Raw genomic sequence first — 16,210 nt, forward strand, 5'->3', positions numbered from 1 at the left:
AGAAATGTTTATTTCTAAATTTTGTGCAGTTATATTGATTTACCTGGTGAAAATAAATAAGTGAGATGGGAATATATTTGGTTTTTATTAAGGTGCCTAATAATTCTGCACAGTAATAGTTACCTGCACAAACAGATATCCCCCTAAGATAGCCAAATCTAAAAAAATCCACTCCAACTTCCAAAAATATTAAGCTTTGATATTTATGAGTTTTTTGGGTTGATTGAGAACATAGTTGTTGATCAATAATAAAAAAAATCCTCTAAAATACAACTTGCCTAATAATTCTGCACATGGTGTATTCTTGCTCACGCTTGTTTAATGTCCTGTCTCAGCTCATATAACTGCAACCTAAATGTTTATCTGTTATGGTGCATTATGTTAGCATTTGTGGCCCCACTTTTTTGCCAAAACTGACCCTGTATACCTCACAAATACGGTTATTGGGCATACTGTATATCCTTCAAAAGAAAATGAGAAGAAGGAGGGGCAAGACAACAGCAATATTAAGAGAAGTACCATGTTTTTCCAAAAGTACAACACTGTGTTATTCTTCTTGAGACATGGTTAGGGGTAACTTTAGCCCCCCTCCAAAAAAGCAGACCCCCTTTCCCAGGAGAATCATACCAGTCCTCGAGTGTCTTCGTCCCTCACAGTTCCTCCTGCGATCTCCGACGGGCGCTTCCAGTATGTGTGCTCCACGCCATCCTCCCCTGCTTCTGGCCGACACACTCACATACATCAGATCTCACACACACACATCAGACCACAAATACACTCACTCACCACATCCGGCGATACCAATTGCTTTCAGCCAGCAAGGGAAAATGGGACGCAGTGCAGTGGAGCGCGAGGACCACATGGAGGACTTGGCGGTGGAACGCATCGATGTGTTCCAGCACAGGTTCTCTATGCGTTTCACCCCACTGCATCCCAGGATTCTCTGTTGGCCAGAAGCAATTGGTATCACCGGATGTGGTGAGTGTGTGATCTGATGTGTGGGTGTGCAATTTGATCTTGTGGGTGTGCGATCTGATGTACAGTACAGACCAAAAGTTTGGACACACCTTCTCATTCAAAGAGTTTTCTTTATTTTCATGACTGAAAATTGTAGATTCACATTGGGGGCATCAAAACTATGAATCAACACATGTGGAATGAAATACTTAACAAAAAAGAGTGAAACAACTGAAAATATGTCTTATATTCTAGGTTCTTCAAAGTAGCCACCTTTTGCTTTGATTACTGCTTTGCACACTCTTGGCATTCTCTTGATGAGCTTCAAGAGGTAGTCACCGGAAATGGTCTTCCAACAGTCTTGAAGGAGTTCCCAGAGATGCTTAGTGTGGCGCCCTGGACAAGCCAGGGGCCACAGAGAACAACACCTACACCACCCCACACTCCCGGTCAGGCACACCGAAGTCAGACACAAACCCTTGTTGCCTTCCTCCAGGGGCTGATGTCCACACCAGGGGGGTGGGCCAGGTGGTTGGCCCCGCCCACCGAGGAGTGCACAGTCCTGGAGGCGGGAAAAGTGGACAGATCAGTTTGAGAGTGGAAAGTGGAAGGAAGGAAAGTGGTAGTAGAGCAGACTGAAGTTGGTCCGGGTGTGTGACCCGGACGGATCAGCAAGGTTGGCAGACGGTGGTGACCGTCTGCAGGAGTGGCCTATTGGAGCTAACCGTAAGGACCGTGGACGGGTGGTGGCCCGGCGGTACCGGACCAGTACGCAAAGGGAAGGGAACCTCCTGGGTTTCCCAGCAGCCAAGTCCCGACAGAAGGCAACCGTCCAACCGAGAGAGGGAAACACAATCACCGCCAAGGCTAAAGTTCCCAGGGCCAGAGCCTGCGGACAAAAGGGGCTCCTCCAGCACCCATCCAAGCTGGGGAGCGGGTTACCGGTGGGAACCCATTGGAACCGTTACACTACATAGGTGCAGGGAAAGGCAGTCACCATCAACCTGCCGGGAGGAACAACACCGCAGCCGTCTGTGGGACCCGTCCATCCAGCCAAGTGTTTTACCAAGAACTGTGTCCTCATCATTGGCTGAGTGAGTACCACCGTGCCGTGCGGCACAGCGCTGCCCCCGCGACCCTGCACCTCGCCAGGCCCCGTAACCCGCCTGCTATCCATCCCTACTCCATCACCGGGCCCCGGGACAACCAACCCCCTACCCACAGAGGGGAGAACTAACATCAAAGCTGCTCCCTGTCACTGCTCCCGGGATCCCCGTCCAGAGCAGCGGTGGTGTCACCAACTTCACCACAACCGTGGGTGGCGTCACGGACAATAACCAAATCCCCACCATCCAATCCCCACCCTTTTCACTCACGGGCGAGGAGCGCCGCTCGAGTCCCCGGGATCCGGCCCACCGCTCGAGCCACCACCGAACAGCCGCAGCCACAGCAGCCACGGCCGGACCCGAGCAGTGGGAGAGCGCAGCGTCCCCTCCTCCGCCCGCGACACTTAGCACTTGTTGGCCCTTTTGCCTTCACTCTGCGGTCCAGCTCACCTCAAACCATCTCGATTGGGTTCCGGTCTGGTGACTGTGGAGACCAGGTCATCTGGCGTAGCACCCCATCACTCTCCTTCTAAGTCAAATAGCCCTTACACAGCCTGGAGGTGTGTTTGGGGTCATTGTCCTGTTGAAAAATAAATGATGGTCCAACTAAACGCAAACCGGATGGAATAGCACGCCGCTGCAAGATGCTGTGGTAGCCATGCTAGTTCAGTATGCCTTCAATTTTGAATAAGTCCCCAACAGTGTCACCAGCAAAGCACCCCCACACCATCACACCTCCTCCTCCATGCTTCACGATGGGAACCAGGCATGTAGAGTCCATCCGTTCAGCTTTTCTGCGTTGCACAAAGACACGGTGGCTGGATCTAAAGATCTCAAATTTGGACTCATCAGACCAAAGCACAGATTTCCACTGGTCTAATGTCCATTCCTTGTGTTCTTTTGCTCAAACAAGTCTCTTCTGCTTGTTGCCTGTCCTTAGCAGTGGTTTCCTAGCAGCTATTTTACCATGAAGGCTGCTGCAGAAAGCCTCCTCTAAACAATTGTTCTAGAGATGTGTCTGCTGCTAGAACTCCACAGCAGAGGTGACTCTTGGTCTTCCTTTCCTGGGGCGATCCTCATGTGAGCCAGTTTATTTGTAGCGTTTGATGGTTTTTGCCACTGCACTTGGGGACACTTTCAAAGTTTTCCCAATTTTTTGGACTGACTGACCTTCATTTCTTAAAGTAATGATGGCCACTCGTTTTCCTTTACTTAGCTGCTTTTTTCTTGCCATAATAGAACTTCTAACAGTCTATTCAGTAGGACTATCAGCTGTGTATCCACCAGACTTCTGTACAACACAACTGATGGTTCCAACCCCATTTATATGGCAAGAAATCCCACTTATTAAACCTGACAGGACACACCTTTGAAACCATTTCCGGTGACTACTTCTTGAAGCTCATCAAGAGAATGCCAAGAGTGTGCAAAGCAGTAATCAAAGCAAAAGGTGGCTACCTTGAAGAACCTAGAATATAAAACATATTTTCAGTTGTTTCACACTTTAAGTATTTCATTCCACATGTGTTAATTCATAGTTTTGATGCCTTCAATGTGAATCTACAATTTTCAGAGTCATGAAAATAAAGAAAACTCTTTGAATGAGAAGGTGTGTCCAAACGTTTGGTCTGTACTGTAGGTGGGTATGCGATCTGATGTGTGGGTGTGCGATCTGATTTGTGTGGGTGTGCGTTCCACTACAGGTCCTCTGGTGAGTATGATTGTGGGGTCTTCTTTCTTCTCTCTTTTGGGGGTGTCTGCTTATTTTTGGGGGAGGGCTTAATTCTGGAAAAACACGGTAGATATATCTTTGGGGTATCCTATTCACCCGCACAGTGGTGCAAGAGGTGAGGGGTCCACTTCTACCTCCAAAATGTGTTGAATTATACATTATATTGAACTATTTGAATGCAAAGGGCCCATATGTTGTTCTTCCATTGGGCCCCTCTTCTTTTTGTGTCCGCAGCTGGTAGCAGTAAACATACAAATAACTGGTAATAAAGATGTAGTTGAAAAACTCTCACCTGCAATATCAGGGCACAACCCCTTAAAGTGTGTAGAAATAATCCGAGCGTGTGCAGCCTGTCCTGCTGCCTCCTGGTTCTCTTCCAAATGAGATCCCAGGGACGGGAATGAGTCAGCAAGCTCAAAGGTCACGGGATTGATCCAGTGCTCCAAAATGGATATTTCGCTTATGAAACCACTGCTTTTAGAAAAAAAAGTAGTTTTAGTGAAGCATTACAAAAAAATATAATACAACGCGTTTCGGTGGCAATTAGCCCTCATCAGTAGCAGACTGTTAAAATGCATTCATTTACATATGTTCATTTGGAAGGTGACGTTACCCTCAGAAGTGTATAAACTCATTAAATACCCATATTTTGTCATGTTGTACTCTGTATTTACTGTATTTTTCATTTTATAAGACGCACTGGATTATAAGATGCACCCCAAATTTAGAGGAGGAATAGGAAAAAATTATTTTTAATGTTAAAATGAGGGTCAGTCTTATAATCTTAGTGTGTCTTATAATATCTCACTAGGGGGGAGCAGCGGTGGTTTTGCGGCTCAGGAAGGTCACATGAGGCAGGGTTGGCGATACTGCGGGCTTGGAAGAGGGGGTGTCGTGCCTCAAGAGGGTCAGTGGATAGAAGGTTGGCGATACTCTGAGCTCGGGGGTGTCGTGGCGGCAAGTGCCATGATCTGTCGGTGGACTGCGGGATCCTTTGAATTTGCCGCGGTTGACAAGATTGACTTCAAGAAAATGGCCATGGAGGCAGCGCATGCGCAGATAGGACTCTGCGGCCATTTTTTTGAAGTGCATCGTGATTCAAGGGTGCCCGCAGCCCGCTGTCAGAATAATGGCGCCCGCTGCATCGCCGACTCTCTGTCCTGTGACCCTCCTGAGGCGCTCCATTGCAGTAACACCCCCTCCTGCAAGCTCTCAGTATTTGCCACCCTGCCTCCTGTGACCCCGTTCCACCACCGCTGCTCCAGTAAGCCATATCTAGATTATAAGACACCCCCCATGTTACTCCAATTTTTTACTGAAAAAAATGTGTCTTATAATACGGAAAATACGGTATATATCAATATACAGGCAGTTTCTAGGTTACGAATGAGATAGGTTCTGGAGGTGTCACCGTCGTCTCTTTGTAAGATTAGTGACAGGGTTAGGGTCTCTTTTATCATTTGAGGCATTACACATTAAACGTATGTTTTTCTTTTGGCAATCACAGAGTTAATATCAGTTCTCCTTGCTGGCAGCAAGCTCATTAACTCTGCAAACCTCTGCTCCCATCAGAGGATGCTGGTTATTCAGTTCAGTCTGGAGCTAGACCTGGAGCTGTGAGGAGGCTGCTGCTGCGTGAAGGCAGCATGTTTTGTTACTTTCTCCTTTCCTTACTTACCCCTCCCTGTACACCTTTTGTTGTCCCCTGGTGTTGGTTATAGGTGTGCGTGAATTTTGTTTTTACCCCTGTCAGTGAGTATTTATCGGTGGGGTTTTTGACTTCTGTCCTTGCCCTTCCCCTTTGGTGGTAGGTGTTGGTGGGGGTCTTACTATCAGGGTCAAGGACAGGAGATAGGGAGACGTTGGGGACACAGACCTTTGTTATGATCTGGTAACCGTGGACAATCACAAAAAATCCCATTAATCAAGAAAAATAAAACCACAAGACTAGTTGGTAACTAAGCTGACTTCAATCCCCTATCTATCAGACAACACTAGAAGTAGCAGTGCGATGTTCCTAACACACCTAGACACTTTGTCACTGCCGGAGAAACTTGCTACACCTCAAAGATAGAAATGAGGAATCCTAACTTCCCTCGGAGCAGTCCCCAATGAAATAGCAAGCCCCCATTATGCAACAACGGTAATGTAAGAAAACACAACACACAGACAGAAAATATAGATTAGCAAAGGTGAGGCCCGAATTACTAGATACGACAGTACAGGATAGATAACTGATTGCGGCCAGCAAAAAACCCTGCAAAAAATACCAAACACCTGATAGGAAAAAAAATACCAAGACCACACAGTCTCTCCCCCACTATATCAGGTACTCTTGTGCAAGTCACTTTAAAGTGAAACTGCCCTGCTCACAAAAGCAGAGAGACAGATTCTCACATACAAGAAATCAAACACAGAACCAAATGGAATAAGCAGAAACAACCTAAAGTGCAATTTCAGCAATTAAGCACAGAAACTAGCAAACTTATCTGGAGTAGATTCAAGCACAGAAGAAATGGGAGAAACTGAAGGGAAATTTCCCAGCCATCTTCAGAAGCAGCAAGAAAAATTTACAACCAGCGGCCGCCAGGCAGAAAATGCCCTTTTAAATACACTAGGCTGATCTGCAATAGGACTTCCTGAATTCCCAATTAACTGCAACACCTGTCGGAGTCACAGATTCAGACTCAGCTTCACTACCATTCCTGGCCAGCAGAGAGAATTCCACACCAGCACCCACTCAGATGACATTCACAACAGACATTGCTACCTTCAAGCGTACCTCTGGGTTGAGGGTTAGCCTAGGGTACGCTAAGGCCGCTTTACATGCTGCGACATCGCTAGCATCGGCTAGCGATGTCGCGTGCGATAGCATCCACCCCCGTCGGTGGCACGATATGTGGTGATCGCTGCCGTAGCAAACATTATCGCTACTGCAGCGTCACACGCACATACCTGTACAGTGACGTCGCTGTGACTGGCGAACCGCCTCCTTTCTAAGGGGGCGGTTCGTTCAGCGTCACAGCGACGTCACAACAGCGTCACTGCACCGCCGCTCAATAGAAAAGGAGGGGAGGAGATGAGCGGCCGGAACATGCCGCCCACCTACTTCCTTCTTTTCTGGTGGACGCAGGTAAGGAGATGTTTGTCGTTCAAGCGGCGTCACACATAGCGATGTGTGCTGCCGCAGGAACGACAAACAACATCGCTACTGCAGCAGCAACGATAATTGGGAAGAGGGGGGCATGTCACCGATGAGCGATTTTGAACGTTTTTGCTTTAGCGATCTCGAAGCATGTAAAGCCACCTTTAGTCTCAGGTCCAGTGCAGGGGCTCCCCTCCAGTCACCCCCCTCATTTCTGTCACTCCTGTGACAGGAGATTTGTTCATAAGTCAAATTGGTTTCAAATTTGGACCAGAGCTGAACAAAAAACTAAAAAAACTAAAACTAATCTAATGGCTTACTTCTTCAGCCACTCCAATGCCCACATTCGGTCCTCTTCCTTCCGCTGTAGTGCAGCGTATTTGTTTTCTTTTCCATGGGCCAGGACCTCTGGATGCATCAAGAGTACCGGTAAAAAGAGTTTCACCTAGAGAGGTGAGCAATTAGGGGGCTTAACCAAAACTGACCTCATCTCTTACCTCTCCTCCTGCTTCTGCCAGCCATCCAGTCTTCTTCTTTCCACCACCGTGTGCAGCATCTCCAAGTACTTCACCACAGGTCATGGCTTCCAGGCCTCAGAGGTCACTGTTACATACTAACGTCACAACCTTACAACACACAGTGACCTCTCAGGTCTGGACATGGCCTGAAGTGAGCAGGAAATGCCCCACACAATAACAGCGCCCCTCTGAGTCCTTACACAGTAATAATGTTCCTTCTGTACTTCCTCACAGTAATAGTGTCCACTGAAGCTACCTTATAATAATCTCCCTGTGTCTCCTTTAATAATACTCCCCCTTGACCCCTTAAAATAAGAATTTACTGTATACTTCCTTATAATAATACAAATACCCCCTGTGCTTTCGTATAACAATTCTGCTTCCTGTGCTTCCCTTAAGCCTGCTTTACACGCTTCAATAGATCTTTCAATCCGTCGTCGGGGTCAAGTTGTAAGTGACGCACATCCGGCATCGTTCGTGACGTATTTGCGTGTGAAAGCTACGTGCAATCAAGATTGAACGAAAATACGGTGATCGCATACACGTCATTTATTCCTCATACATTGGACGTTTTGTTGTATGAACTTAGTCAATTGTAACGTGTGACATCCCTCATACGATTTCGGTGTCTGATGCTATGTGCGCAGGTGTGCGCTCTGGACCGCAGCTTAAAAAAGGTCCGCTTCAGAGCGCAGCTGAAAAGCTGCATTCTGAAGCGCCTCACGATGTCTGTCATTCACTAATCTCTGTCAGTCCGTCACTATCTCTGTCCCTCTCTCTCTGTCCATGTCAGTCTATCCCTCTTACTCCCTCTCTCATACTCACCGATCCCCGATCCCCGGCGCTGCACGGCATTCACACTGCTCCGGCGGCTTTTACTGTTTTGAAAAAGCCGGCCGCCCATTAAACAATCTCGTATTCCCTGCTTTCCCCGCCCACCGGCGCCTATGATTGGTTACAGTGAGACACGCCCCCACGCTGAGTGACAGGTGTCACACTGCACCCAATCACAGCAGCCGGTGGGCGTGTCTATACTGTGCAGTGAAATAAATAATTAAATAATTAAAAAAAACGCTGTGCGGTCCCCCCCAATTTTAATACCAGCCAGATAAAGCCATACAGCTGAAGGCTGGTATTCTCAGGATGGGGAGCTCCACGTTATGGGGAGCCCCCCAGCCTAACAATATCAGTCAGCAGCCGCCCAGAATTGCCGCATACATTATATGCGACAGTTCTGGGACTGTACCCGGCTCTTCCCGATTTGCCCTGGTGCGTTGGCAAATCGAGGTAATAAGGAGTTATTGGCAGCCCATAGCTGCCAATAAGTCCTAGATTAATCATGTCAGGCGTCTATGAGACACCCTCCATGATTAATCTGTAAGTTACAGTAAATAAACACACACACCCGAAAAAATCCTTTATTAGAAATAAAAACACAAACATATACCCTGGTTCACCACTTTAATCAGCCCCAAAAAGCCCTCTTTGTCCGGCGGAATCCAGGATGCTCCAGCGTCGCTTCCAGCGCTGCTGCATGGAGGTGACCGGAGCTGCAGCAGACACAGCCGCTCCGGTCACCTCCACACAGCTAATGAAGACAGCCGCGCGATCAGCTGAGCTGTCACTGAGGTTACCCGCTGTCACTGGATCCAGCGGTGGATGCAGCGGTGGCCGCGGGTAACCTCAGTGACAGCAGCTGATCGCGCGGCTGTCTTCATTTGCTGTGTGGAGGTGACCGGAGCGGCTGTGTCTGCTGCAGCTCCGGTCACCTCCATGCAGCAGCGCTGGAAGCGACGCTGCATCATCCTGGATTACGCCGGACAAAGAGGGCTTTTTGGGGCTGATTAAAGTGGTGAACCAGGGTATATGTTTGTGTTTTTATTTCTAATAAAGGATTTTTTCGGGTGTGTGTGTTTATTTACTGTAATTTACAGATTAATCATGGAAGGTGTCTCATAGACGTCTGACATGATTAATCTAGGATTTAGTGGCAGCTATGGGCTGCCATTAACTCCTTATTACCCCGATTTGCCAACGCACCAGGGTAAATCGGGAAGAGCCGGGTACAGTCCCAGAACTGTCGCATCTAATGTATGCGGCAATTCTGGGCGGCTGCTGACTGATATTGTTAGGCTGGGGGGCTCCCCATAACGTGGAGCTCCCCATCCTGAGAATACCAGCCTTCAGCCGTATGGCTTTATCTGGCTGGTATTAAAATTGGGGGGGACCGCACGCCGTTTTTTTTAATTATTTAATTATTTATTTCACTGCACAGTATAGACACGCCCACCGGCTGCTGTGATTGGGTGCAGTGTGACACCTGTCACCCAGCGTGGGGGCGTGTCTCACTGTAACCAATCATAGGCGCCGGTGGGCGGGGAAAGCAGGGAGTACGAGATTGTTTAATGGGCGGCCGGCTTTTTCAAAACAGTAAAAGCCGCCGGAGCAGTGTGAACGCCGTGCAGCGCCGGGGATCGGGGATCGGTGAGTATGAGAGAGGGCTGCTCAATTCAGTTACTCAGGAGTTTAGCGGTCACCGGTGAGTCCTTCACTGGTGACCGGTAATCAGGACGCGACACAGACAGAGCCGCAGCATGACAATGAAGTCGGGTGAAGTTCACCCGAGTTCATTCTGGTTGTGCGGCTCTGTCTGTGTCTGCTGTCATCTGCCATTCAGCTCTGCTACATGGCTGTCTGTGTCTGCTGTCAGCGGCCATGTAGCAGAGCTGAATGGCAGATGACATAGTAAAAACGCATCCCTACACATTGCACACGCTTGGCAAGTCAATAAATAAAAAAAAAAAAAAGGTGCCCAATGCATACGTCACAGAACACATGATCTAAAGGATCGCACACAAAATTGATCAATTTAACATAGACTACTAACGCTCGTGTGACAGCAAATGAACGACCTACGTGTGATCTCATTCAATCGCATATGCGACCTGGGCGTGTCACATCGCATACGAGATCGCATACCTAATTGTAAGGTGTAAACCTGGCTTTAGAGTGATAATGACGCACCCAAGGGGTCTTGGGGATTACTCGTCACCAGGCCGGTGTAGGTTTGGGATGTCACAGCGGCCTGGCCCGGTTTCGTGACCCCGGCGGTGTCAATAAAAGGGATAGGGAAAGTTGTTTGAAGTGTTATTCGTGACGCCATCTGTGGTATGCGGCCAGTTATTAGCTGCCGTTGCGGGAAGTATCTCTTTTGGGGCGGAAGGTGATGCAGCTTGTGTGCCGCCCCCGCACCAGCAGCCGGACTGCTCGGATCCGGATCCGCGGTGTGGCTCGAGGGATCTCCGGACCCGGGGGTCTCACGGACACTTCAAATAAAAAGGGGAATTGATTGTATGTGAGATTTTCTATATTGTCCACGGCGTGTGGTAAGATGGGGTACCACCGCTGCTATTAGGGAGCACCTGGGGCCGTTGGGATGTCAGCTAGCTGTTTTTAACCCTCTGTGGGTAGGGGTGGATGCCCCGGGGCCCAGTGTTGCTGTGCTGAGGATGGTGGCTGCAGGGGCCGGCGCGCCCGGTCAGACCGGGGGATGTTAGTGTACTCACAGTCAAAGAAATCACACAAGTCCAACGGTAAACCAAGGTGCCAGTGGCTGGCCGCCGCGGCCGGATGTACTCTGGTCCCTCACCCGGGGTGATGGTCTGCGTCACTTTCGTCTGCACGGTTTAGTTCTCTTTGGACTTCCTGGTGTGGAACATGGGAGTCCGCTCCCAGAACTATGGGTGGGAGCGTTGCCCGCAGACGTTGACCCATGGGATCTAAAGGGGCCCTGGCGGATACCCTATCCCCCGCGGTGGGCTGCTGGTCTGCTCTTTTGGAACTTTGGGTCAGTATCACAAATAAACATTTACATTCAGGTACCTTATAGATGACGTTGTCCCTGAGTCATTTCTTTCTATTCTTCATCTTGTCCTGACGCAATGATGACTTTTCACATTCACATCTCGTCTCTGCAGATTTCCATCTTCTCCGGTCTTCTGCAGCATATCCCGACACAATGCCCCTAAAATAGCAGAATGATTATAATACTTCTACTTAAAAATATCTTCCCTACGCAGTGCCCCAGAATAAATAGTGGCCCCTCACAGTATTCTCTGCACAAAATATGACCCACACTGTCCCTCTTATGGTACATTGTGACGGGGTGTACATCAGAGCAAAGAGAGACAACAGGCCGAGGATGATCCAACAGGTTTACTAACAGGAATACAGGAACAGCACACGACAAGTCCAAATAAAACAGATTCGGGGGCACCTCCCGATAATCCAAAGTGCCAGATCACAACGTAATAGTCCTTTTCAGAGTCCCAGAGAGTTCCACACAATCCCACGGGCCGCCACACAGGCCTAGCTCCGTCCGTGTCCACAGCCACCCAGGCTGGGGCTCCTGCTCTCTACAAGTTTCAGCTCACTCTGAAGTTACAAAAAGGGAAATGCATTGTCTGTGCTGCTTGACCAGCCCACCATGTTTGTTCAGGGGGTAGGGGTCACACATCCTATCATCAATGGTTTGGTCCATCATAGGGCTCCAATATGTCTGCCAGCCACAGTAGATGAAGGGATCCCCTGCTGTAAAGAACAATGACTATCCCTTCACTGGCCAATGCAATTACAGATTAGATACACAACTCTGGAAAGAAGAGGACAGGCTATTTACATAATCACATTAGATGCCAAGACTACAATTGTATGAGAGAGACACATTGAGACCAGTAGCTCCCCCAAGAAAATACATGAATTACAACTAATACAACCAGGGAAATATACATATCATGACATAGTATCACAGCATATACAGTGAGAGGGTAAATTACATCTTCACAATCCCTCCCCCTCCCAACTTGTGTACGTACTAGGGACCTCTACAGGTCACTGGTTAAGTACACACAGGCAGAGCGTTACTTACATGTGGCTTCATGCAGCCACGAATTGGCATCGTAGCTCTCCCACATCATTGCCCAGGAGAACAGCTGCAGGCAGACCACCCATCACCCCAACCACACATCGCCTGACCCCAAAACCAAAGTTCAGATCCACAGTGGCTGTGGGAATAGTCCTCCATTGTCCACCAGCCAGTTCAATAACAATCCCAGGTCCTCTATGGATTGCCTCAGGCCGAACCACTCGGGGATCAGCCAGTGTGAGGAAAGCACCCGAGTCACAAAATCCAACAAGTCTCTGTCCATCCAGCACAACCTCCTGCAAGTGCTTACCTCGATGAGCAGAAGTCGTCATAACTGCGGGTCGCACCCCGTAAACTCCTGGTGGTGCAACATGGGGGGCTGAGTCACTAGGCCAGTCCTCACATAACGGTGCCACATCTTCCTCCATGGCACTGGGCTGTAAATAATTAACAATCCGATTGGGTGCAGGATCAGTCCTCATTTGAACAGCTGGGCAGGAGACTTGCCGATGCCCTGGCTGTCCACATTGATAGCATCTGAGCTGGGTCTCCCTCCATCCAAGGCGTCCTCTTGGGTAAGGGGTAGGGGAACTTGGAGGCCGGCTCCCACCTGAAGGTGCTGTAGGGGTTTGAGGATGATTCCTCCATGGCCTGGCTGGGCATGAGGCCTGCAAATGCCCGGGATGCCTACAAACATAACACCTGCGCTCTGTTACTTCCTCTCCCCGGCGTATTCCAGAAAGTGCAGTAGAAGCAACTGGAGGCACATTAACACGGGTATCAACATGTGGTGGCTTAGAGGAACGGGGAACAATGGGGACAGAATAACTGGGGGCATCCGGTGTTGTGGAGCTGTTAGGCGTCTCTCCATCCTCCAACAGAACCCTCCACTGAGGCTTGATGGTGAGGGCCTCATCAGCGAGAGCAGCAGCTTCCTCCACTGTCGCTGGTTTTCTCTCACGCACCCATTCCCGGATCTCAGCGGGGCACTGGGCAAAGAATTGTTCTTTTAGGATGACCTGCAGGAAGGTCTCCCAAGATAAGGCCTCCTCTGCCTCCAGCCAGCGATTACATATTTGTTTGAGTCTATGAGCATATATCTTAAAAGACACTTCCCCATCACAGGCTAAAGCACGGAACCGAGTCCTGTAAGTGTCTGGGGTCACAGCATAATGTTCTAGAATAGTCTGTTTAATATCCGCATACTCACAGTTCCACCGAGGGTCCATAGCTCTATAGGCTTCAGCAGCTCCCCCCTCTAGGAGCCCAACCAGATGCCGGACACGCTCCCTTTCTGGGACTTCCATTAATCGACACTGATGCTCAAAGTCCTGGAAGAAGCCCTCAATGTCGCCTGCAGCCTCATTAAACGGCTTAAAGTCTTTGCGGGACACCCTGGGAAGTTCCCTCATGATGGGTGCTGGGGTTACAGTCTGTCTGGAACCTCTCGCGGCTTCCACAGCGAGCTCCTTATCCAGCAGTGCCATCTCCTCCATCCTGCGCTCCTTCTCTTTAGCTCCACGCATGGCCTCCCTCTTATCTTCTATGGTGGCCTCATCTCCAAGCAGTGCCATCTCCTCCTTGTACCACACAACCCATTGACTTTTTTGGGTATTCACCTCCGGCTGCCGTCTTTCTTCCGTTTGCTGTGAGGATCCTTCCTCCACGTCATTTTGCGAACAGACTCCTTCTAGCGCCTCAATCAGCTGCTCCTTGGAGAGTCCTTTGAAACGAACTCCTACTTCACGGGCCTTTGATTGCAGGCTCCCCAAAGTCCAGGTCTTGTACTCTGCAGTGCTGGTTCCTGATGTTGAGCCATTGTCCTCCATTCCTTCTGCTCTGATCCCAGCGCTGCCAACCAGTTTGTGACGGGGTGTACATCAGAGCAAAGAGAGACAACAGGCCGAGGATGATCCAACAGGTTTACTAACAGGAATACAGGAACAGCACACGACAAGTCCAAATAAAACAGATTCGGGGGCACCTCCCGATAATCCAAAGTGCCAGATCACAACGTAATAGTCCTTTTCAGAGTCCCAGAGAGTTCCACACAATCCCACGGGCCGCCACACAGGCCTAGCTCCGTCCGTGTCCACAGCCACCCAGGCTGGGGCTCCTGCTCTCTACAAGTTTCAGCTCACTCTGAAGTTACAAAAAGGGAAATGCATTGTCTGTGCTGCTTGACCAGCCCACCATGTTTGTTCAGGGGGTAGGGGTCACACATCCTATCATCAATGGTTTGGTCCATCACAGGGCTCCAATATGTCTGCCAGCCACAGTAGATGAAGGGATCCCCTGCTGTAAAGAACAATGACTATTCCTTCACTGGCCAATGCAATTACAGATTAGATACACAACTCTGGAAAGAAGAGGACAGGCTATTTACATAATCACATTAGATGCCAAGACTACAATTGTATGAGAGAGACACATTGAGACCAGTAGCTCCCCCAAGAAAATACATGAATTACAACTAATACAACCAGGGAAATATACATATCATGACATAGTATCACAGCATATACAGTGAGAGGGTAAATTACATCTTCACATACATGCCCTCCATATTCCCTCTTTCCTGAGCCTACTGTTTACAGTGTCCTTTACACTGTGTCCCCTTATACTGCCCCGTCTTTATACTGTGCCCTCATCACACTCCCCCTCCTTGCTATAACCTCACACTGTCCTCCCATTCTTCCCCCTCTTCATACTGCCCCCTTCCACTACCCAGTCTTTATTCTGTGACCCTCACATTCTTCTCATCCCTTACTGTCTCCTCACTACCTCCTGTGTGTCCATATACTTTTCCACCTCACTCTCCATGCTGCCCACTTGCTCCTCATACCATGTCACTCTTTATTCTGTGTCCTCAAAATTTCTTTCCAGTTCACTCCACATCCTCTCTGTCCCCATGCATGAAACCTCATCCTCTCTGTCCCCATGCATGAAACCTCATCCTCTCTCTCCCCATACATGAAACCTCATCCTCTTCTTCCCCATACATCACCCCTCATCATTTCTCTCCCCATGCATGAAACCTCATCCTCTCTCTCCCCATACATCACTCCTCATCCTCTCTCCCCATGCATGAAACCTCATCCTCTCTTTCCCCATACATCACCCCTCATCCTCTCTCCCCATGCATGAAACCTTATCCTCTCTCTCCCCATACATCAGCCCTCATCCTCTCTCCCCATGAATGAAACCTCATCCACTCTCTCCCCATACATCACCCCTCATCATTTCTCTTCCCATGCATGAAACTTCATCCTCTCTGTCCCCATGCATCACCCCTCATCCTCTGTCCCCATGCATGAAACCTTATCCTCTCTCTCCCCATACATCAGCCCTCATCCTCTCTCCACATGCATGAATCCTCATCCTCTCTCTCTCATGCATCACCCCTCATCCTCTCTCCCCATGCATGAAACCTCATCTTCTCTCTCCCCATACATCACCCCTCATCCTCTGTCCCCATGCATGAAACCTCATCCTCTCTCTCCCTATACATCACCCCTCATCCTCTCTCCCCATACATGAAACATCATCCTCTCTCTCCCCATACATCACCCCTCATCCTCTCTCCCCATGAATGAAACCTCATCCTCTCTCTCCCCATACATCACCCCTCATCATTTCTCTCCCCATGCATGAAACCTCATCCTCTCTCTCCCCATACATCACCCCTCATCATTTCTCTCCCCACGCATGAAATCTCATCCTCTCTCTCCCCATACTCTGTCCACAGATAGTTCCCTCCCCCATCCATACTGTGTATATACATATTGCCTCCTCCCCACCCTCTGTCCCCCTCATAATGTGTGCACA

At 49.1% G+C, this 16,210-nt stretch overlaps 1 protein-coding gene across 1 annotated transcript in view; it reads right to left on the reverse strand.

Moving 5' to 3' along the window:
• The window catches only part of LOC142256852 (ornithine decarboxylase-like), a 123,863-nt gene extending 116,342 nt beyond the window's left edge, over positions 1-7,521 (reverse strand). Inside the window, exons 1-2 of the mRNA XM_075328825.1 lie at positions 7,438-7,521; positions 7,261-7,385 (exon numbers count right to left, since the gene is read on the reverse strand). Coding sequence (XP_075184940.1) covers positions 7,261-7,385; positions 7,438-7,521 — 209 coding nt within the window. The remainder of the gene's footprint in view (positions 1-7,260; positions 7,386-7,437) is intronic.
• Positions 7,522-16,210: the final 8,689 nt, after the last annotated feature.

The sequence above is a fragment of the Anomaloglossus baeobatrachus genome, chromosome 1 (genome assembly GCF_048569485.1).
Source record: "Anomaloglossus baeobatrachus isolate aAnoBae1 chromosome 1, aAnoBae1.hap1, whole genome shotgun sequence".
Classification (NCBI taxonomy): domain Eukaryota; kingdom Metazoa; phylum Chordata; class Amphibia; order Anura; family Aromobatidae; genus Anomaloglossus; species Anomaloglossus baeobatrachus.